The following is a 22,861-nucleotide window of genomic DNA, read 5'->3' as shown; positions in this document are numbered from 1 at the left end:
ACTGGGAAACTTTGTCTTGCAGCTCCTCAGAGTCAGAAAGAACATCCAGCAGCAGACAGCAGCCATGAGCCCACAAGTCCAGAGTGGGCAGGTAGGACTGCTCAGAGAGGGAAGAGGATTAGAAGAAATAGGCTCCAATGAAGAGTATGGTGTAGGCCTGTTCAGTATGAAAGGTGCTCTGAGATGCTCCAGGATTCAGCACTACATGAATGAAACTGACACCAAGGCTTTGAAAATAGAAGATTTGTGCTGAGAATTATGAGCATTTTTGAAATGTGAGTTTAGTGTCAGAAGCAGAGCCAGGAGCAAGTAGTGATGAGGGGATTGTTCCTGTCAGGATGGAAGGAAAAGGTGAGCTGTTGGAACAGACTGTGTGAACAAGCATTAGTTCCAGTAAAACCGCTTTCTAGACCCAAACGATAGTCCTGACCTATTTTATTTTTATCATTAAAAGTGAGACAGTAAATACACAAAGCCCACAACTGAAAGGCAATAGCATAAAGTAATATCAAATAAACCTGCATATTTTGCCAATGTAAATATCTGAATTGGTTAAGTAAGTCAAAATGTCTGTAGATATTATTTTTTTTATTGTGATCCAGGTGCAGGTGAGTCTAGGGAAACTGCAGGAAGTGTGAAAGGGAGAGCAGAGTCTGCTGATGACAGAGGAGCAGCTCAGCAGCACAACCCTGAACCACTAAGCACAAATGAGACAGTCTGTTTTTAGCTTTGATTACTTTACTCGCCCTCAGTCACAGGATATACAGACATTTGTTTCTTATCATCCTCGTCAAACCCCTAATATCACTATACCAAAAGTTTTCAATAGCAAAGATGGAACAAAGCGCAAGTGGCTGACTTACTGTGAAAAAAATCAGTCTCTCTACTGCTCTGTTTGTCTGGCATTTGCCCCTGTGGTTCGTGATGGGACTTTCACCAAAAGAGGCATGAAAGACTGGAAACACATTCACCAAAGGATAGCAGAACACAAAAAAACTAAGACACATAGAGATAGTGCACATGCTTATTTTCTGAATGTACAAAAGGCAGATGTAAAAAGCTTGTTGGCTGGCAACCAAATGTCATTGCGTGCTGTGCAAGTGAAACAGAAACGTCAGGTGATGGAGCGTATATGTCTAATAACTGGTCGTGATCTAAAGTGGGCCGATCTGAGGTATGAAACTCCAGGGCTGAAAACAAGTCTCAGTCCGGCCCTGGTTCGAATTAACTACATCCCACCTCAAAGCATTCCAGATGATCCATGTCGAACATGAACAACAAATATGGAGCATTTTCATGGAGATCTAAGCTCTTATTTGTTTTGTTACTGAAGAGGCATTTTGACTGTCGACAGTACAGTGTTCAATCATATATGAAAACTAGAAGGAAGAGGTGAAATAATGGGTGCTGCTGTATTTTTGTTGTTAAAATATTATGTTTCAACCATGTACTGTTTATGGTTTTGAAAATTTTCTTGTTAAAAACTGACATTAAAAATAATTCTCTTTAGCACCCCAAAAAACGGGCTAGAAACACTACTGCCCCTGCAGTCTTCTTACAATTAAAAAAAAAAAAAAAGTTGCTGGCTATGATCTGGGATGAAGTCAGCCAAGAGTTGGGTTTATCTAATGTCAACAATGGATGAGCTCCTTGTGCCACATTAAAAGTAGTAGGTGTGGAAAACCATCACTGATAAACTCACACTGTAGTCTCTGTAGACTTTCTGTCACTTAGTGAGGAGAACTTCTTTGTGTGCATTAAGAGCTAATGTCTGCTTGTACAACATAAATTGAAGATTTTTTTTTTTTTTTATTTGAGCTTGTGAAGTTTATATTTTTCAGTGTATGCTGACGTATCTGTTCTTTCAATTTTTTTAATTTCAGTGTTAGTCATGGATGTTTGTGACATTGAAATTTTAGATACAACCAAAACTATCAGTGATTTCATAACTGATAAAATCAAAGAGCGTCATTCAGTGGTAAGTATCCCAGACATCATATACCTCCAGTTGTGTTATTAATACATTGTGTAAGTGAATTCTGCTTCATTTATTCAGGACAGTGAAGTGCCATTCCATGTGGCAAATTTGGATGATTTACACCAAAAGCACATCAGATGGCTCAGGACTCTACCTCGAGTGAAGCCTTTCTATGCAGTGAAGTGCAACAGCACCCCAGCAGTGATCAGGATGCTGAGCACTCTGGGTACAGGCTTTGACTGTGCCAGCAAGGTACTCCCAAAACAATCCAACACTGTGTTTTCTGATGTCCACAGTCTTCACTTGGAGATGTTTTCCTCTTATTTCCTTGCACATTTTAAACACATTTTCATTGATTACAGGGTGAGATAGAGTTGGTCTTGTCTCTTGGAGTCACTCCTGAGAAAATCATTTTCGCACATACCACAAAACCACAATCCCACATCAAATATGCCAGTACTCGTGGAGTGGACATGATGACATTTGACTGTGAGGAGGAACTCCTAAAGATTTCTGCTTGTCACACCAGAGCAAAGTAAGTAAACACAAAGTGTTGTGTTGATCAGATCCTATTGTGAATTGTTTGTTCTTCATTGGTTAAGAACAATCTTTCCAGACTAGTTCTGCGGATTGCAGTGGATGACTCTAAGTCAGCAATAAGACTCAGCCAAAAGTTTGGAACCAAACTATCAGTGGTTAAGAAGCTGCTGGAACGATGTAAAGAGCTGGACTTAGAGGTCATCGGAGTCAGTTTCCATGTAGGTAGTGGATGCACAGATAGTTTGGCGTACAGACAGGCCATCGAAGATGCTCGGCATGTCTTTGACACAGCGGTAAGTAGAGAGGTCATTTCCTGACAAAACTTAGCAAATGAAAAAAGACACACATGCTATATATAAGTGTTTTTGTAAGAACAGAACATGATTAACAAATACATTTAGTTTATTAAATACCCATTAAGTACATGTTGTCCCATAAGTCTCCATACATAGGAGACATAATACATTCCATACATATATGGTTCTAACATGTATTTCTTTCTATTTCTTCTTTACAGTTCTTCAGCAGTGGAGGACACGCATTGAAATGTGTTCCCGACAAAATGGCAGTCATATAGAGCATATTATATAAAATAAAAATGGTTTATGTCAAGAAATGTTTATTTTTCTTATGTATGGAGACTTATGGGACACCCTGTACATGTTGGTAGATCACATGACTGTAACAAATCATGCCTGAGTAATAACGACAGCATATACCTGTTTTTAGTTTTTCTACTGTATTTATGATGAAGGATTTGAAATCTTCATCCTCCACAACAGCAGGTGGTGCAAGAAGTTTATCACATAATAATCAAATAAATAAAATGTGAAATTTAGATCACAATTTTTAACACAATTCTGGTGTTGTAATATTCGAGTCTGGTCTCAGACTCAAGACCAGTCTCCAGACCATTTTCTGCTTTTTCCATCTTGTCTCGGACTTCACCTTTTAAGACTCCATCTTGACTTGGTCTCAGATCGCAGTAGGAGGAGAAGGACTCGTAATAACGAAATCCAAAACAAAAATCCAATTATACACTATCACAAATAAATTTACATAATAAAACATATGGAATGTTGACGGGCATTATTTGAAAAGTACATCCCATGGTGCAATGCAAAGATTCTGCATTCAGTGAGTATCAGTGACTTCACTTCAGTTGCTGCTGGAATCACAGAGCAGAGACAAGATGAGCGACCAATCTGGAGTCATAAAATTTTCCTTTCATAATCACAAAACAGTAATTGCAAAAGACCTGGATGGGCTTAACATGTTGATGACAGAGCAGTGCTGTTGAAGCAGTTTTGAAAAACTGGCAGAAGATGATGCATATGGTAGGGATTTTTTTAATGATAGTGAAAAGTCCATATGAAGAGGTTAAGTAGACAAGAGTGTGTCAGACTGCTCCTGTAAACATTTCCCAGACTAGCTTAGTCTGTAGATCTAACTGTTGATTACCTCCACCAAGGAGGTTATGTTTTAGTCTGTGTTGGTTTGTCTGTCTGTCTGTCTCTGTGCAAGATAACTCAAAAAGTTATGGATGGATTTGGATGAAAATTTCAGGAAATGTTGATACTGGCACAAGGAACAAATGATTAAATTTTGGTGGTGATCGGAGGTGGTGGGGTGGGGGCTACGGGGGCCCACTGATCTGCCTTGGCGGAGGTCTGCGCTCTCCAAGTGCTTCTGGTATAGAAAAGCACTCGTAAAGTGCAGACCTTCGCCAAGGCAGATCAGTGCCTCCCCCCCATCCCCAATCACCACCAAAATTTAATCATTTGTTCCTTGTGCCAGTATCAACATTTCCTGAAATTTTCATCCAAATCCGTCGATAACTTTTTGAGTTATCTTGCACACAGACAGACAGACAGACAGACAGACCTTGGGGGGGGGGGCACTGATCTGCCTTGGCAGAGGTCTGCGCTCTCCGAGTGCTTCTAGTTATTAATTGGGGTGATATTAAATCATGGTTATGAAAACTGACTTGTTTTTATGGTCTTGGTCTCGACTCTTACTTCCTCAAAGACTTGGTCTTGAGTCAGTCTTGACATAGGCGGTCTGGTCCCCATCACTACACACTTCGTTCTGTTTGGTTTTGGGATAGGCCTCATGTTCAGTATTTTTAGAAACAGTATTTTTACTACTTTTCATCAATCAAATCAATCAGACAAATTTTATTTATATAGTGTCAAATCATAACAAAATTTGTCTCATGACACTTTATTTAGAGCTAGTCTATAGGCCAGACTCTTCATAATCTTAGGTTGTTTTTGTTAAAGTACTAACTGACTGATATTTTTGTTTCAGGTTTTGCTGGGATTTCAGATGAGACTTTTAGATATCGGTGGTGGATTCCCTGGAAATGAGGGCTTTCAGATTCAATTTGATGAGGTATAAAGAATATCTTGATAAGTATGTGTTTCTACAGTGTGAACCAGAAAACTACAAAAGCAAATGATTAATGGATTCAGTTAAAGACAGTTAGACAAAGACTGAGCCAGAATGCACCCGCTTTGAATGTTGTCAGCCCATTAAATAGGCATCTGTAGGTGGAATCATGTCCATAGCTTGTAAAGCCACTGGGATGGATGGATGGATGGATGGATGGATGGATGGATGGATGGATGGATAGATAGATAGATAGATAGATAGATAGATAGATAGATAGATAGATAGATAGATAGATAGATAGATAGATAGATAGATAGATAGATAGATAGATAGATAGATAGACAGATAGATAGATCTTTATTGTCATTGTACAATCATACACAGTATAATAATGCAGCGGAATTAGGGCTCAATACTTTTGGTGCAGAGGAGAATTTAAAAAAATAAATAAATAAATGATGGCTGAAAATGATGGTTTCTAAAAACTCCAGCCAAAGTGGAGATTTTGGCAAATCTCTGTTTTGCGTTTGTGTGTTAACAGAGGGAAACAGAGATTCTCAGATGGACATCACAGTTTTTAAAGGACATATTCTACCACTTCACATGCGATGATACAGTCAGAATAGAGGAAGAGGTTGGAGCTGATAAGTGAAGTTACAAGTATTAAACAAGAAAATAAGGAAGACTGATGTTAGCAAATGTTAGCATCTTAGCTAATTAGCGCCCACTGCATCTGCTTAGCAGGATCTTTGTGTATTTACTTGATAAAGAATAAGGCTTTTATGAGGCATTTCTATGAGGGGCCGTATGGGACATAATTCAGAATTAGCATTCACACACACATGTGAAATGCATTCACATACACGTGAAAACGCACACACACATGTGAAAACACACACACACGTGAAAACACACACACATGTGAAAACGCACACATACACATATGAAATGCATTCACACACGTGTGAAATACTTTCCCCAAACATATATTTTTCACTTGACCAGGAAGGCAGAGTAGAGGAAACCAGATCCCGCCCCTCCCCAGTTTCATATTGTTTACTGGTATATTTCCTGTTTTATTCGGCTATCAGAAGATTAACCAGTTGCAGGCCCGGCTCGTATTGATGTCAGCAAACGATTTATCTGAGGAAGCAACATTGCTCCATAATTTGTTACCTTCTGCACAGACACTGACAGGTCTGGTAAATAGGTCTACAGACGGCCAGCAACCGACCACTTCGACACAGTCGGTCGGACCCGTAGACAACCACCTAACAAGACATTTTCCCTCATGTCAAGCTGGCAACGGCTCTGGAGCTCCCTGGGGATCTCTTTCTACCTTAATCTGCAGATATGCCTGGATGTTGCTAGGCGGTTGTCTACGGGTCCGACCGACTGTGTCGTAGAAGTCGGTTGCTGGACTTCAGTGTCCAATCGCGGAATATTCTAAACATTGTAAAATGGTGCAGTGCTGTGTCCCATCTTCCAACAACAGAAATGATGTACATAAAACACACTAATTTCCACTTTCCTCCGACCAAAATAAGATGGCTGAAGTTGGATCTCAAATGATGAATACAGCTCAGTATAGGCTAGCATCAGTAGCTAACGTTAGCTACTAATACTAGTGCTAAACGTTAGCTTATATAACGTTACCTGTCTATATGTAACTTTCAAGCAAACTTATGTGTGTTTCAGTAATGGTACTTATTCTAATATAGCTAATTAAATGCTAACGTTACCCGGGTACAGTAACGTTAGCTTTATTGCCAATGCCAACACTCTTAAGTCTGCTAGCTACTTGCTCTCACTTCAACCTCGTAGCACCTCTTTTTCTTTGACCCCTGAACTTTCCCCGTCAGGCTTCCACCTGGCATTAAAATTACTCTTATAATTGAGTTAGTTATATGAGCTAGTTTAAGCGATTAGCATTAGTGAGATCGAGTAGCTAGTGAACTTAAGGGTGTTAGCAATAAAGCTACGTTAGCATTTAAGTAGCTATATGGAATAAGTACCATATGGTTAGTTGACAACATAACCGACAACACATACACACAATTTTGCTTTAAAGTTACATATAGACAGGTAATGTTATATAAGCTAACGTTTAGCGCTAGTACTAGTAGCTAACGTTAGCTACTGACGCAAGCCTACACTAAGCTGTATTGTTTATTATTTGAGATCCAACTTACCATATCAACTTCAGTCATCTACTCCTCTTTTCGTCGGAGGAAAGCAGCATTTCATATGTGTATGTGTGTGGTTTCATATGTGTGTGAATGCATTTCATATGTGTATGTGTGCGTTTTCATATGTGTGTGAATGCATTTGATATGTGTATGTGTGAATGGTAATTCTGAATTATGTCCCATACGGCCCCTCATACATTTCCACATCTTCACACTTCATATTTAGTTTCTCAGTTCTTTATCTGTTCTGTCCAGGTCAGTGGAAGGTAAATGAAGTAATAATTTATGTCAGTGCACAGATTGATTGAAAACAGACTGTTAATACTCAGTGTAACAGGCCAAAGTATACCCCCAACTGGAATATGTCAGGGATATAAACTGGCTGAGGCCCGATGATTCGATTTGACTTAATTTGATACCCCGGGTATATTCTGGCCGAGGCCAGTTTATTCCCCAGAGATGAGAACAAACAGGATTGTAAGATTTCTGTAAATTGGCTTTAGAGTCTGGTTTCGACCGACTCTATATGTTAAGTGTCAAGAGATAACTTTTGTTATGATTTGGTGCTATACAAATGAAATTTGATTTGATTAAGGCAGGTAGGTATTTATAAGTCAAAGACCAGAGGGGGAATAATTGAGCTGTGGTGCTCCTCCTGATGTTAAGATAAGATTATCTAGAATTTATTACTGACCTGTATGATTGTATACCTGTGGTATTTTATTGTCCTAGTTTTCAAAGGTAATCAACGAGGCGTTGGATGAATTCTTCCCGGCTGACAGTGGGGTGCAGGTCATTGCTGAACCAGGACGGTACTATGTGGACTCAGCCTTCACACTGGCTGTGAACGTTTTTGCTAAAAAAGTTGTCATGGATGATGTGACTCGAATCAGAGGTGTGTATAATGTGTCTATAGACCATACCCACACCAGACATTATCCTGTGACATCACACTGTGGGCACAAAGCTCCAGTTCTGTCACTAACAGGATATTATCATACTGATGTTTCCATGTCATGTAAAATAAGGAAATGTGAGACACTGTTAGAATTGTACTAGTTAGTAACTGATCAGCAAATGATCAAATGGTGGCAGAATTATCTAAATACTCATTGTTAGTGTTCAACCACTTCCTGTTTTGGCTAAAATGTTAATTGTAAAATGTCTGCTTTCCCAGATCCTGAGAATGACAGAGTGATGATGTACTACATCAGTGATGGAGTCTTTGGCTCCTTAAACTGCCTCATAAATGATCCTGCCCACATAAATGTGGCTCCGTATCTCCACAGGGTAATTTGATCATATACTACATACTTTATATGCAGCCACATGTTTGTCCTAAATGTAATGTCCATAGGTGGTGGAGAGCGGTGAGAAGAGATACCGGTCCATTATCTGGGGTCCGACCTGCGACAGCCTGGACAGAGTCACTGCCACCTACTGGATGCCTGAGGTTCAAGTTGGGGACTGGCTTCTTATTGACAACATGGGAGCCTACACTGTGTGTTGTTCATCTGACTTCAATGGCTTTGAGAAAGCACACATTTACCCTGTTTTATCTGCTCAGACATGGAGCATGTTCAACTTTTCTTACTGCTAAAGTCATTTATTATGTAAGTAAGGTCTAGGACCAGTGGAGATTATAAAAACAATTTACTCATGCACATTAATTACACTTTTTCTGTAATACAAACAGATTATTTTTAGAGTGGTGAATTTTTCTCTGTACTGGGGTATGGGTGCATGCACTATCCTGAAACTGTACATTTAAAGTCTCTGATAAGTTTATGTAGACTACTGGTATATGTTTCAACAATAGTAAAACTTAATATATACAGGATGTCCCAAAAAAAATGTATACACACTTTAAATAATTGTAAAGTAGGTGTTTATTAAAATTCATTTAATTTTCAAAATGTAATTGAAATATATTTTACTTTAGATATTGAAGTTTTGGGATGAATTGTTTTAATATTAAGTAGTTATTGTTTTAACACAGGATTCTTTTGTTTAATCTGTTTTATTTCAATAATGTTAACAGTGAGTTCTTTGTGACCAGGATTTATGTCGTACTCTTGTAGTTTAAGTACGTTATCACGAGGTTAAGCTTGTTAAGATAGGAAACATCTGTCTGCACGAGAGTTAAGAAGGTTCTGTTCTTCTAGATGCACGTCTGAACACATTCACACAAATAGTGTTGTTAAATATAGGTGATAAGGGTAAACTTATCGTTGGCCACATCTGTTTGATCTTTTTAGATAACGCTAAGGTAAAGACCAACCCATTTGTACAGGTGAGCCTGTCCATAGGGTTCAATAAATGTGCATTTCATGTAATGTTCTGGGCTCATTTTTTGAGTCCTTAGCACTGAATGTCCACCTTATTTGTGATCTGAATAAATTTTGTCAACTTTGAGACCAATCTGAATCCAGACTCGTCCTTAGAGCTTCCAATAAAAGAACACGTTAACATAATAGAATATACAAACATCATTTTATTGTTTTGTCCCCACCTGTTCTCAAACTGATGTCCTTTCTGGTCCAGACACTGCTGACAATGCAATGCAATGGAATCACACACATCACAAAACAATTCCCTTGGTATTTGCGTGCATTCACGTTCAATGGCTGCTCTCAATTCAGTGGCTGTTGCAGGTCTCATAGCATAGACTTTGTCTTTTAGGTATCCCCCCCAAAAAAAAAAGTCTAGTGGTGTGAGGTCTGGTGAACTTGCCAAACAGGTGGATTGGGCGGAGGGGTTTCATTGAATACCCTCCGTGTTCACCAGACCTTAAAAAGTGCATTGTTTGATGTTCTTACTAGTGTACAATCAGTTACTGTGGATAATGCAATGAGGTAAATAGTTATAAAGGTAGTGATTATCAGAAATAATGTTTTAATTCTAGATACATGTTAGAACTTATGGCCAGGCTAAACAGTCTCCCAACTGGGGCACTGGGTCAAGTGGCCGCATTTTACTTGAGTAAGATGTTGTTTATCGGTTGAAATCCATTTAGACTGTCCATCCCTTGTGCTCCTGATTTGAAATAGTCCAAAACTTGACTTTCAGCAGTAGCAGAGGTGTCATCCTCATCTTCAAAAGTAAATAATTCATCTCCTACAGCTGAGTCAGTGCTGAGGTGGCGTGTTGGTGTGCTAGTACCTGTTTGCCGGTCATCGACTTTGATACCTTTCCTGCATTCTGCCAGCAGACATGCCTTGGCCTTGTCCTTCCTGTCCTGTGTCTGCAACCAGCGTACTTTAAACCCGGGCGGTCACAGCAGCCAAGACGAGATCCTTGCTTTCCAGCACCGCCGCAAATCTTCTTTTGATTGTCTGAAATGATGCATAATGCAAACATATAATACTGACTATCTACACACACATCCACACATCATTAGGCCTACAAATCTTGAGTAAATTTAAAAATATTTAACAGTATTTTTTTTCTATTATGCATCTGTATGTATTTCTGACCATGACAATGACCTCTCGAAGGTCAACGAGGACTTCCAGGCCAGTCTTCTGTTCCAGGGTCTTGTGTACCAGTGTCTCCAGTGTTGGTAGGAGTGTGCCGTGGAAACAGTGGTCCTCTCCCAGAAGGATGTCTAAAGCTATGGTTAGCTCAATGAGGGGGACTTCACAGATTCAAACAAGGGCATCATAAAAAGAATTCCATCTAGTAGTGCAAGGGACTAGAAACTTCCTCGCGATGGCATCATCCACTGTTTGTAGCCACTACTGAGTGGCTAGCCTTGTTACATAAGACAACATCAGTACACAAAACCAGGTTCAATGTGTGCGATGCACATCTCTGATGCGACAGAAAAGTAATTGCAACACCATCATCTTCACCACCACTGTTTAGCAACATATCATTAATGTCCATAAAAGTTACCTCATCCTCATCATTCCCAGATTCATCCTCCTCCAGTGGCTGGTACTTTTTGAAGGCCTTGATGAAATTGGAGCAATTTTCTGTGACTGTTGATGTTATTTTATGGGATGAGTGGATGTTGTCAAGCTCAGTTGCAATACTATCATAAGTATGATGGCCCTTGAAACATCTGCGTGTTAGGGCTGCTTTCCTTTGCTCCATACTAGGTAGATCTGTCCAGTGTGCAGTCATGTCAAGATAGCTTCAGTTGTGTGCAGTCCATATGTCAGCATTAGTGTTAGGGATGGAAATCGAGAACCGGTTCTTTTTTGAGAACCGGTTCCCAGTAGCTCGATTCCTTGGAATCGTTTGCCTGCCTGCTTAATGATTCTGCTTATCGATTCCGCCTCCGTTGTGCATGAACGATGACATCACACATACGCTGCATTGTTTTGGTCAAGAACGTAGCTAACATGGCGTTGAGGCAGAAACGGTCTAAACAGTCGACACCAGGTCCACTTACTTGGAACACTGTCAAAGCTAACATGTCTTCAAAAGGGTGGAATCCCTCCAATATCCTCAAACATTTGTCCACAGCATGTCAATCATTTACAGGAATGTCACGTATTTGATACTTATAAGCTGCTTAGCGGTGCTTGTGAATGTAGCGGCAGAGTGAACGCCGGGCCGGTTCCAGTTTGGGCAACAAACGTCGTAACTCCTCAAATACAGGTTTCCGAAGGTAAGAAGGGAAAGGAAATGAGGTGCACAACGGCAGACAAGCCGAGCCGAGTCAAACTGGTTCCACGTGGTAGAAATGCGGCAATAGAGGAATTAGTAAAGCGTCTTTAGTTTCACTTTCACTGTACGCCCCCCCTCCGAACCGGACTGGCGTCATCTGTTATTATTTGTACATTCTGTATATGTTATATTTTCTGTACAGAGATTGGAAATTTAAAAGACAGTTAATGCAAACACACCCGTTTGTACTCTTTTATTCCCTCACCCAATGAGAATCGATAAGAGAATCAGATCAATAAGCAATATCGATAATGGAATCGGAATCGTTAAATTCTTAACGATTCCCATCCCTAAGTAGTATATTAGTAGTAGTGTATGCTAATTCTTCAAAACTGTTTTTGAGCTCAGCATTCATTTTAACGTACTCTGCTTCGGTGTATTTAGAAAACATCTTTCTGCATGGTAGAACGGCCCCTCTTCTCTCTGGTATTTTAGCAATCAGGGCTCTAAAGGAGTGTGACTCAACAGTTGATAATGGGAGCATGTTCTCAAAAACATACCTGCCTATTGGAGCATTCAGCTCACTCTGTGTCAAGTCGTTGCGGGGCAGAAAAATCCAGCTTTTACTGCTCCGTCTCTGTGCTACTAGCAGCGCTAACATCATCTGTGTTTTTAGCAATGGCCACTAGCTTTGTAGTGGTGTGTGCCGTTGAGAGATGTTTCATGAGATTAGACTTACTCATAACAGACACATACAAACACTTTGCTCCGGGACATAATGTACACTTCACATGTATGTTTTTATCTTTTACATCGATGACGTTGAAGTGGTGCCTGTACTTCTACTCTGAAAATGCCAGTTTTAACTCAACAGACGTCTCTGGACTCACCACTGTTGCATCTAGTTTCTTGAATGGCTATTTTTGTTGAGGTTTGTAACAACACTTCCCACTTACCTGAACTCTGGCACTGATTGGCTTACCATGATATTGTATTCTACCTTTAGCCAATCATTGTTACTTATGCAGGGGTTTTTCTAGAAAAAATTAGTAAGAGGGAGCACAGGTAGGCGAGGGAGCGAAGCGGGAAGGGGGGGGGTTTCCCTTTTGAAAAATTGAGGTAAAAATGGAACATTCTGAGGCTATCTGAGAGGGATATTGTAACTCTAGTGGCCCTCCTGCAATTTTTTAAAGCAAGCAACCAACCGAAAAAAGAAAAAAAAATCGGAATTTCAGTAAGGGGGCGCTAGCCGAAAGTATGAGGGCACAGCAGTTAAGAAAAACCCTTGTTTATGTGTTTGTCACCCCTCCCCCCTCACCAAAGAAGTGCAATAAAAAAAAAAACTGAGCGAGCCAGGTTGGATAACAGCTATTAGATATTAGTGCATAGTAACGCGCCACATTTCACTGTCAGTAATGGTAATGGCGTTGTAACATTTCAAATAGTTATTAATTACATTACCCTACTAGAAAACAGTCTGAGTTCTGTAGTTGTAAACAGCTGCAGTCTGTTTTTCAATCATGTTTTGTCTTTAGTTCATGGAGACCGCTGTGTACGGATGTAAATTATTACTTAATTCACCTTCCCCTGAACTGGACAGGACAAATAAAGAACCTTTTTTAAGGAAGAACTGGTAACACTTTACTTGAAGGTCTAGTTTATACTGCATTAAGCACACATTCATGAGACATTATAATGTATTCATAATGCATTATAAAAGTCATTACAACAGTTTATGATCATGTACAACAACTTATACCAAGGTTAATAAAGTATTATAAGTGTCGGCATAATGTGTTATACATTCTGCTTTCATAATGTTTTATACATCCATACCAAAGCAGTGTGAAGGAATTTATTTTTGTAGGTGGAGAACTTTTGTTAGGTTTTTTCTATTTTAGGGATTTCATATTTATTTAAAAAAAAAAAAAAAAAAAGTATGTGTATGAATTAACAAAGATTCAGAGCTGCCACATTATTTTTTATTTATGTACAAAGCAACGTGTAACACTTCTATTTACTGTCTCTGTTCTTTTAATGTTTTGTTTTTGCAAAATAAAGAGTTATTAAGACCACTTGGATGTATAATTTTTGACTTACACTTTACTTAGATCCAGCAGATACTGCTCATACGTCATCATACTTGTGTTATAATATCATACAATTGCTAATAACCTTAGACAGTGTTGTCACTTCACTAAAAGCTCTTAAAGTCATCCTGTAACTTATTATTGATGTTTATAGGGCATTATTCCGTTTCAGAAACTACATGTCAGAGCAGTTCTCTGTGTCTTTATAACTGGCTACAGTTATGATGGTTAGAATGTGTTCTGTAATCCAGGACTGGAGATTCTTCCTTCAAACACTGCTGTCACTTTGGTATGGATGTATAAAACATTATGAAAGCTGAATTTATAATACATTATGCCTACATTTATAATACTTTATTAACCTTGGTATAAGTTGTTGTACATGATCATAAACTGTTGTAATGACTTTTATAATGCATTATAAATGCATTATAATGTCTAATGAATGTGCACTTAAAGCATTACAAACTAGACCTTGAAGTAAAGTGTTACCGAAGAAGTTAACAGGACTCTCAAGTCTCAATCACTGGGTGTGAGACACATGCATTTCAACCTGTTCACATGCTCACATGCCACACCTTGTATTTCTCACACACAGAAATTACCAGGATAATACCCACCAAGATACGCTGCTTTTTTGAACTTCTTTTTTGAACCAAATTGAACTTCTGACATTATATTAAACTTCTATGGTTAAAAGGTGACAGATATAAAAACAATGTCATGGAAAAAGTACAGAGAAAAAAAAGTGAAGAAAAGAAAATTTGCTGGAGGGAAGGCTGAGAAATGGAGTCAAATATTGGATATTTCCATCTCCCTTGGTTAAATCCTCAAACAAAAACCCATCATGTGCCTTGGGTGTAAAAAAAAAAAAAGTATACACAGAGGGGATTTTTGTCACTTTAGATCTCTTGTCTGTCTAGCGAAATGTAAAAAGGACATTAACTTAGGTAAACATTAACTTCAGTATTCCTCCAGGTTTCCTCAAGTTAAATTTAAGACTTTTTAGAACTGAATGCCTCTATAATGGCCATCCTGGCAAAAATTTGTGACTCTTCAGATTTAGGAAAATTTATTTATTTACCTCAACACCTTGATTCTTATCGTTCCAAGTCATTTCTCATTAAGTTAGCGATAATTGGTTCCTAATTTCAAAATAAATTGTCGGGTTGGAACGTGTGGAACTGAGTCGACTAATGTTATTTTCTTTGCAGTTCAGGCATTTAACAGACACATTTAAACACATTTATGGCAACATAACATCTCAAATTTAATACCTTTAAAAGACTTTTTTAAAGGTATTAAATGCAAATTTGTAAATTCAAGACTTTTAAGACCTTTTACGACCCTTGGGAACCCTGCAACCTGTGAGTATGTATAGTGAAATTAAGCAAACAGTAAAGCATATAGTTAAAGAGGCAAATGTAATGAAGATGTCCTGTTTTAAATGAAGTCCACTGATATATGTGAAGTGTACATGTGTTTCTGGAAAGCATTTAATGTAGGGAAAACACATAACTTCCATGATGTATATTCTATTTTATATTATAAAAACATAAGGAGAGTTTAGTTTTGACCAGCTCTATGTGTAAAGTGTCATGGGATAACTTTTGTTATGATTTGGCACTATATAAATAAAATTTGGTTGGTTGATTGATTGATTGTCTGTGTGTCTCGGGCATCACACAAAATCCAGAAAGAGCTGACTGCTGCAGTTTGGCCTACCTATGAAGTTTTGGTCAAGGAAGAGACCAGCAAAAACAACAAGTTGATAGGGCCAATATTTTGGGAGATATTAGTAATTTTGCAATGCAATAGTCTTACAATAGCCTTGCTCAGAATCGCAGAATCATAGAACTGAAGTGTGTCAGCTAGCAACTAGGGCTGGGCAATAAACGATAATGATATATATCACGATATAACTTTTCCTCGATAGAAATATGAGACATGCTTGATGCAATTTCGATAGAATTCATTTGCTCATGTTTTGACAGACATAAGAACAGGCAATCATAATTAAGTAGAGCTGCACTGAACCAATCACACGAGAGCCACGGCAGGTTAGGTTGACGCCCACAGCACAGGTGTAAGAGCAACCGCAGCGCACATGCTAACGAGTGGGCTGCAGCGGGAGACAATGAGTGTTCCCTCAGGAGAAAATCTGTCTGAGAACTCGGGCGACCGGGTTACTGAAAAGTAGGGTGTGGACCATTTGGGGCATTTCAGTACAATATGGAGGTACGTGTAGACAATGTGAAGAATGCAAACACTCATCAAGTTGGCAAGAGATTCACAATTCGCACTTTGCAGCTCAATAGATCATTGGTCAAAAATCATAGAGACACAAATGACAGCTCTATGCAGCTTTGGAAACACAGAGAAGAAGGCAGAAAGGAAAAAAAATAAATAAATAATAATAATCAGAGCAAAAACAATATAGCCGGTTCCGTGGCAACCACATATTTGGCTTTATTTGAAAGCTCTTAATGTCCCCCACATGTCTGTGGGGTCAGATGTTACGTGTCGTGCACTTACACACACGTGACTGACCCCGAGTGGGCGTCTCCCATTGACTCCCATTCATTCTAAGCAGGTGTAAATATGTGGTTTGTGCACATGTCATGTACATGTTCGGAAAGGTCTTACTGTCGTGAATGTGTATATGTGTGAGAGTGGCGACAGTGGAGAAAGGCGACCGCGTCACTGGCAATTTCATCCCCATGCGCCCACTGCAGACTCAATAGGCCCTGCACCGGCTTTACTCGGCTCAGGCCAAATAAATAAAGCCCTCTCTCTGCTCCCCTCTCTTTCTTTATATTGTCAACCAAAAGGCAAATAACTAAACAATGTGTTTCATATGGAACAAGAGATATAAACTGATACATTTATCCAACTTACAACATCAATCTAATAGACGATTTGGTTTCTGTGGAAAATGAAGTCACACTATTTGATCTTACACTCTTACCTGAACCTGGCTCTTTAAAAAAAAAAAAAAATCTTATATCAATGATGAGGCATACACACACACACACACACATACACACACACACACACACACACACACACACACAATAGGCTAGTTAGGTACAGACAGTAGCACCTTGGCTTTAACACATACACATGACACAACAGCAGCTTCTCTCATTCCAGTTCAAACAGAGGACAGAGGTTGACAGACCACCTGGAATGTTTCCTAGCTACAAAAACCACCAGCTCAGTCAAACCTAACAACATCAGTGATCTACGTTTGCAGATGAGGACTGGTGATAATCATGTGTTGGTATTGAGAGGTAGAAATAAAGAAATGTGTCACATATCCTGGTTTAAACCAGGTACTTACACCACTACAGTATCTCACCAACTCTGGAAGGCTGCACATGCTCTGTGCAGATGAAGACTCAGAGTCTGAGTCGGGGAAAGGCGGGGGGGTGGGGGGTGGATCAAACCATTTTTGAGGCAGGGTGTGCTGCTCTACCATTTACTGTATATGGTTTTGACATTTGTATAGCTTGTTAAAAATGGACATTAAAAAAATTCTCTTCAGCACTCCCAAAAATGAGCTAGAAACGCCACTGCCCCTGCAGTCTTCTTACAATTGAAAAAAAAAAAAAAAAAAAAAAAAGTGCGGCTGGCTATGATCTGGGATGTAGTCAAAAAAGAGTTGGGTTTATCTGATGTCAACAAAGGATGAGCTCCTGGTGCCACATTAAAAATTGTAGGAGGGGAAAACCATCATTGATAAACTCACACTGTTGGTGTGATTTTCTACTTAAGTTTGGACCAGAGGAGAACACTTGTTGAGGAGAAGAACTTCTAAGTGTGTGTTCAGAGCTAATGTCTGCTTGTACAACATAATTTGAAGATTTTTGTATTTGAGCTTGAGAAGTTTATATTTTTAAGTGTATGCTGACGTATCTGTTCTTTCAATTTTTTTAATTTCAGTGTTAGTCATGGATGTTTGTGACACTGAAATTTTAGATACAACCAAAACTATCAGTGATTTCATAAATGATAAAATCAAAGAGCGTCATTCAGTGGTAAGTATCCCAGACATCATATACCTCCAGTTGTGTTATTAATACATTGTGTAAGTGAATTCTGCTTCATTTATTCAGGACAGTGAAGTGCCATTCCATGTGGCAAATTTGGATGATTTACACCAAAAGCACATCAGATGGCTCAGGACTCTACCTCGAGTGAAGCCTTTCTATGCAGTGAAGTGCAACAGCACCCCAGCAGTGATCAGGATGCTGAGCACTCTGGGTACAGGCTTTGACTGTGCCAGCAAGGTACTCCCAAAACAATCCAACACTGTGTTTTCTGTCGTCCACAGTCTTCACTTGGAGATGTTTTCCTCTTATTTCCTTGCACATTTTAAACACATTTTCATTGATTACAGGGTGAGATAGAGTTGGTCTTGTCTCTTGGAGTCACTCCTGAGAAAATCATTTACGCACATACCACAAAACCACAATCCCACATCAAATATGCCAGTACTCATGGAGTGGACATGATGACATTTGACTGTGAGGAGGAACTCCTAAAGATTTCTGCTTGTCACACCAGAGCAAAGTAAGTAAACACAAAGTGTTGTGTTGATCAGATCCTATTGTGAATTGTTTGTTCTTCACTGGTTAACAACAATCTTTCCAGACTAGTTCTGCGGATTGCAGTGGATGACTCCAAGTCAGCAACAAGACTCAGCCAAAAGTTTGGAACCAAACTATCAGTGGTTAAAAAGCTGCTGGAACGATGTAAAGAGCTGGACTTAGAGGTCATCGGAGTCAGTTTCCATGTAGGTAGTGGATGCACAGATAGTTTGGCGTACAAACAGGCCATCGAAGATGCTCGGCATGTCTTTGACACAGCGGTAAGTAGAGAGGTCATTTCCTGACAAAACTTAGCAAATGAAAAAAGACACATGCTATATATAAGTGTTTTTGTAAGAACAGAACATGATTAACAAATACATTTAGTTTATTAAATACCCATTAAGTACATGTTGGTAGATCACATGACTGTAACAGATCATGCCTGAGTAATAACCACAGCATATACCTGTTTTTAGTCTTTCTGCTGTGTTTATGATGAAGGATTTGAAATCTTCATCCTCCACAACAGCAGGTGGTGCAAGAAGTTTATCAATAAAAATCAAATACATAAAACGTGAAATGTAGAACACAATTTTTAACACATTTAGTGTTGTAGTACTTGAGTCCAATCTTGGAATATTGACAGGCATTATTTGAAAAGTACATCCCATGGTGCAATGCAAAGATTCTGCATTCAGTGAGTATCAGTGACTTCACTTCAGTTGCTGCTGCAATCACAGAGCAGAGACAAGATGAGCGACCAATCTGGAGTCATAAAATTTGCCTTTCATAATCACAAAACAGTAATTGCCAAAGACTTGGATGGGCTTAACATGTTGATGACAGAGCAGTGCTGTTGAAGCAGTTTTGAAAAATTGGCAGGGATTTTTTTCTAATGATAGTGAAAAGTTCATATGAAGAGGTTAAGTAAACAAGAGTGTGTCAGACTGCTCCTGTAAACATTTCCCAGACTAGCTTAGTCTGTAGATCTAACTGTTGTTGGGGTGGTATTAAATCATAGCTATGAAAACTTGGTCTCGACTCAGTCTCGACTCCTGAAAGACTCGTTCTTGACATAGGCGGTCTGGTCCCCATCACTACACACTTCGTTTTGTTTTGTTTGGGGATAGGCCTCATGTTCAGTATTTTTCGAAACAGTATTTTTACTACTTTTCATCATTGTTTTTGTTAAAGTACTAACTGACAGATATTTTTGTTTCAGGTTTTGCTGGGATTTCAGATGAGACTATTAGATATCGGTGGTGGATTCCCTGGAAATGAGGGCTTTCAGATTCAATTTGATGAGGTATAAAAAATATCTTGATAAGTATGTGTTTCTACAGTGTGAACCAGAAAACTACAAAAGCAAATGATTAATGGATTCAGTTAAAGGCAGTCAGACAAACTCAAGCCAGAATGCACCCGCTTTGAATGTTATCAGCCCATTAAATGGGCATCTGTAGGTGGAATCATGTCCATAGCTTCTAAATCTGGAGTGGTTGTCCACTTTTCAATACATTATGAGCCACTGGAATGGATGATAGGAGTCTTCTAGAACTGATAACATTCAAGGTGGGTGCAGAATACACACAAAACCCATGATGCTGGGTTATAGATTTATCCATAATAACCACCTGTTGTTTAGAACTGGAATTCAGACCTCAAAATGGTTCCTGTTGATTTGAAGTGAAAGCTGCTCCCTGGTTAAAGTTATGCTAAAAAGGCTTTTAGTTTTCATGTTATTCTATGTTTTGTGGCTCATTGCACATGTTGCATGATAGGTATTTATAGGTCAAAGACCAGAGGGGGAGTAATTGAGATGTGGTGCTTCTCCTGATGTTCACATAAGATTATATAGAATTTATTACGACCTGTATGTATGATTGTATACCTGTGGTATTTTATTGTCCTAGTTTTCAAAGGTAATCAACGAGGCGTTGGATGAATTCTTCCCGGCTGACAGTGGGGTGCAGGTCATTGCTGAACCAGGACAGTACTATGTGGGCTCAGCCTTCACACTGGCTGTGAACGTTTTTGCTAAAAAAGTTGTCATGGATGATGTGACTCAAATCAGAGGTGTGTATAATGTGTCTATAGACCATACCCACACCAGACATTATGCTGTGACATCACACTGTGGGCACAAAGCTCCAGTTCTGTCACTAACAGGATATTATCATACTGATGTTTCCATGTCATGTAAAATAAGGAAATGTGAGACACTGTTATAATTGTACTAGTTAGTAACTGATCAGCAAATGATCAAATGGTGGCAGAATTATCTAAAGACTCATTGTTAGTGTTCAACCACTTCCTGTTTTGGCTAAAATGTTAATTGTAAAATGTCTGCTTTCCCAGATCCTGAGAATGACAGAGTGATGATGTACTACATCACTGATGGAGTCTTTGGCTCCTTAAACTTCCTCATATCTTATCCTGCCCACATAAATGTGGCTCCGTATCTCCACAGGGTAATTTGATCATATACTACATACTTTATAGACAGCCAGATGTTTGTCCTAAATGTAATGTCCATAGGTGGTGGAGAGCGGTGAGAAGAGATACCGGTCCATTATCTGGGGTCCGACCTGCGACAGCCTGGACAGAGTCACTGCCAACTACTGGATGCCTGAGGTTCAAGTTGGGGACTGGCTTCTTATTGACAACATGGGAGCCTACACTGTGTGTTGTTCATCTGACTTCAATGGCTTTGACAAAGCAGACATTTACCCTGTTTTATCTGCTCAGACATGGAACATGTTCAACTTGTCTTAGTGCAGAGGTTATTTATTATATATTACAAGTCAGATGCAGGACCAATCAAGAAAATAAAAGTAATTTACTCATGCAAGTTAATTAAACCTTTTCTGTAATACAAACAGATTATTTTCAGGGTGTAGAATTTTTCTCTGTATTGCAGTATGGGTTCATACATAATCCTGAAAGTATAAATTTTAAAGTGACTGATGACTTTATGTAGACTGCTGGTATATGTTTCAACAATAGTAAAAATGAATATTAAGAGGTTTTGTTTTTTGTTTTTTTAAGATATTTTAAGGTAGTATTTGTCCTAAATACAGGACAGCTGTTTTCACTTGTATGAAAAACACAAAGATGTGGAAAATGTGTAGTTTTTGTTTTAACCTTATGATGTTTGCTCTTTTTTTAAAACTGTAAAACCAATATGCACGCTATTAAATTTCATGTAACATGTAACTGAAGCACAATCTATATCTGTTTAAACATAGCTCAGCTATAACCCTAACGGTACAATGGGTCACTGCTCAAGAGCATCGAAGGTACTTAAAAAATGTATTGTTTGACATTCTTGCTTGTGTACAATCAGTTGCTGTGGATGATGCAATGAGGTCAATAGTTACAAAGGCAGTGATGATCTGAAATAATGCTTTAATTCTAGATACCTGCTACAACTTATGTTATGGCCATCAGGCAGATGTAGTGGAAGCCCAGGCCCCCTGTGCATTATCTTCACACCAAGGTTATAATAGTTTTGGATTTTTAATTACAGTTTAGTTTTAATTAGTTTTGACTTTTTTTTCTCTTATTCAGTTAGTTTTAATTAGTTTTTAGAGCACGTTTGTTAGTTCTTATTAGTTATCGTTTTTTTTCTGAATGCTTAGTTTTAGTTTAGTTTAGTTTAGTTTTAGTATTAGTTTTAGTTATTTCATATATTTTATCTTCCTCATCATCCTATTCAAAGAAATTAGTGAGGCGTGGATATGGGTTACCCTGGAAACTTTATTTGGGGGTCGGGTTAGGGCGGCTCATGGACTGAGCAGAGACACAATGTACCGTACAATGTATAAATTCCCTATAGCAGGTTGAGGGGGGGGTGCAATCCATACACAACGTCACTTACGTGTAACAATGCGAAGATGTGCGAAGCATGAGAGGAGATGCAAAAAGCAGCCAGCAGTTAAAGCAGATAGAAACATATATAAACCAGCTAACCAGCAGTTAAAGCAGATAGAAACATATATAAACCAGCTAACCAGCAGTTAAAGCAGATACGAAACTATTATAAACCAGCTAACCAGCAGTTAAAGCAGATACAAAACTATTATAAACCAGCTAACCAGCAGTTAAAGCCGATAGGAACATATATAAACCAGCTAACCAGCAGTTAAAGCAGATACGAAACTATTATAAACCAGCTAACCAGCAGTTAAAGCAGATACGAAACTATTATAAACCAGCTAACCAGCAGTTAAAGCAGATAGGAACATATTATAAACCAGCTAACCACCAGTTAAAGCAGATAGGAACCTATTATAAACCAGCTAACCAGCAGTTAAAGCAGATAGGAACATATTATAAACCAGCTAACCAGCAGTTAAAGCAGATAGGAACATATTATAAACCAGCTAACCAGCAGTTAAAGCAGATAGAAACATATATAAACCAGCTAACCAGCAGTTAAAGCAGATAGAAACATAT

The 22,861-nt window shown here is 38.8% G+C and overlaps 2 protein-coding genes across 2 annotated transcripts; both read left to right on the top strand.

The window, feature by feature from the left end:
• Positions 1–1,891: 1,891 nt before the first annotated feature.
• Positions 1,892–8,701, top strand: LOC115431629 (ornithine decarboxylase-like). Its single transcript, XM_030152145.1, has 8 exons — positions 1,892–1,978; positions 2,057–2,230; positions 2,341–2,513; positions 2,595–2,811; positions 4,829–4,912; positions 7,834–7,996; positions 8,279–8,391; positions 8,459–8,701. Exons 1-8 carry the CDS (start codon positions 1,892–1,894, stop codon positions 8,699–8,701), a joined length of 1,254 nt encoding a protein of 417 aa, XP_030008005.1.
• A 9,121-nt stretch (positions 8,702–17,822) lies between these two features.
• Positions 17,823–21,178, top strand: LOC115431627 (ornithine decarboxylase-like). Its single transcript, XM_030152129.1, has 8 exons — positions 17,823–17,848; positions 17,927–18,100; positions 18,211–18,383; positions 18,465–18,681; positions 19,626–19,709; positions 20,317–20,479; positions 20,762–20,874; positions 20,942–21,178. The coding sequence occupies exons 2-8, from the start codon at positions 18,059–18,061 to the stop codon at positions 21,176–21,178; spliced, it is 1,029 nt and encodes a 342-aa protein (XP_030007989.1). The 5' UTR covers positions 17,823–17,848; positions 17,927–18,058.
• The last annotated feature ends 1,683 nt before the right edge of the window (positions 21,179–22,861 follow it).

This window comes from Sphaeramia orbicularis, chromosome 2 (genome assembly GCF_902148855.1).
Source record: "Sphaeramia orbicularis chromosome 2, fSphaOr1.1, whole genome shotgun sequence".
NCBI lineage: Eukaryota > Metazoa > Chordata > Actinopteri > Kurtiformes > Apogonidae > Sphaeramia > Sphaeramia orbicularis.
The sequence above is the reverse complement of the archived record's forward strand: the minus strand, read 5'-3'. Positions and strand labels throughout refer to the sequence as shown.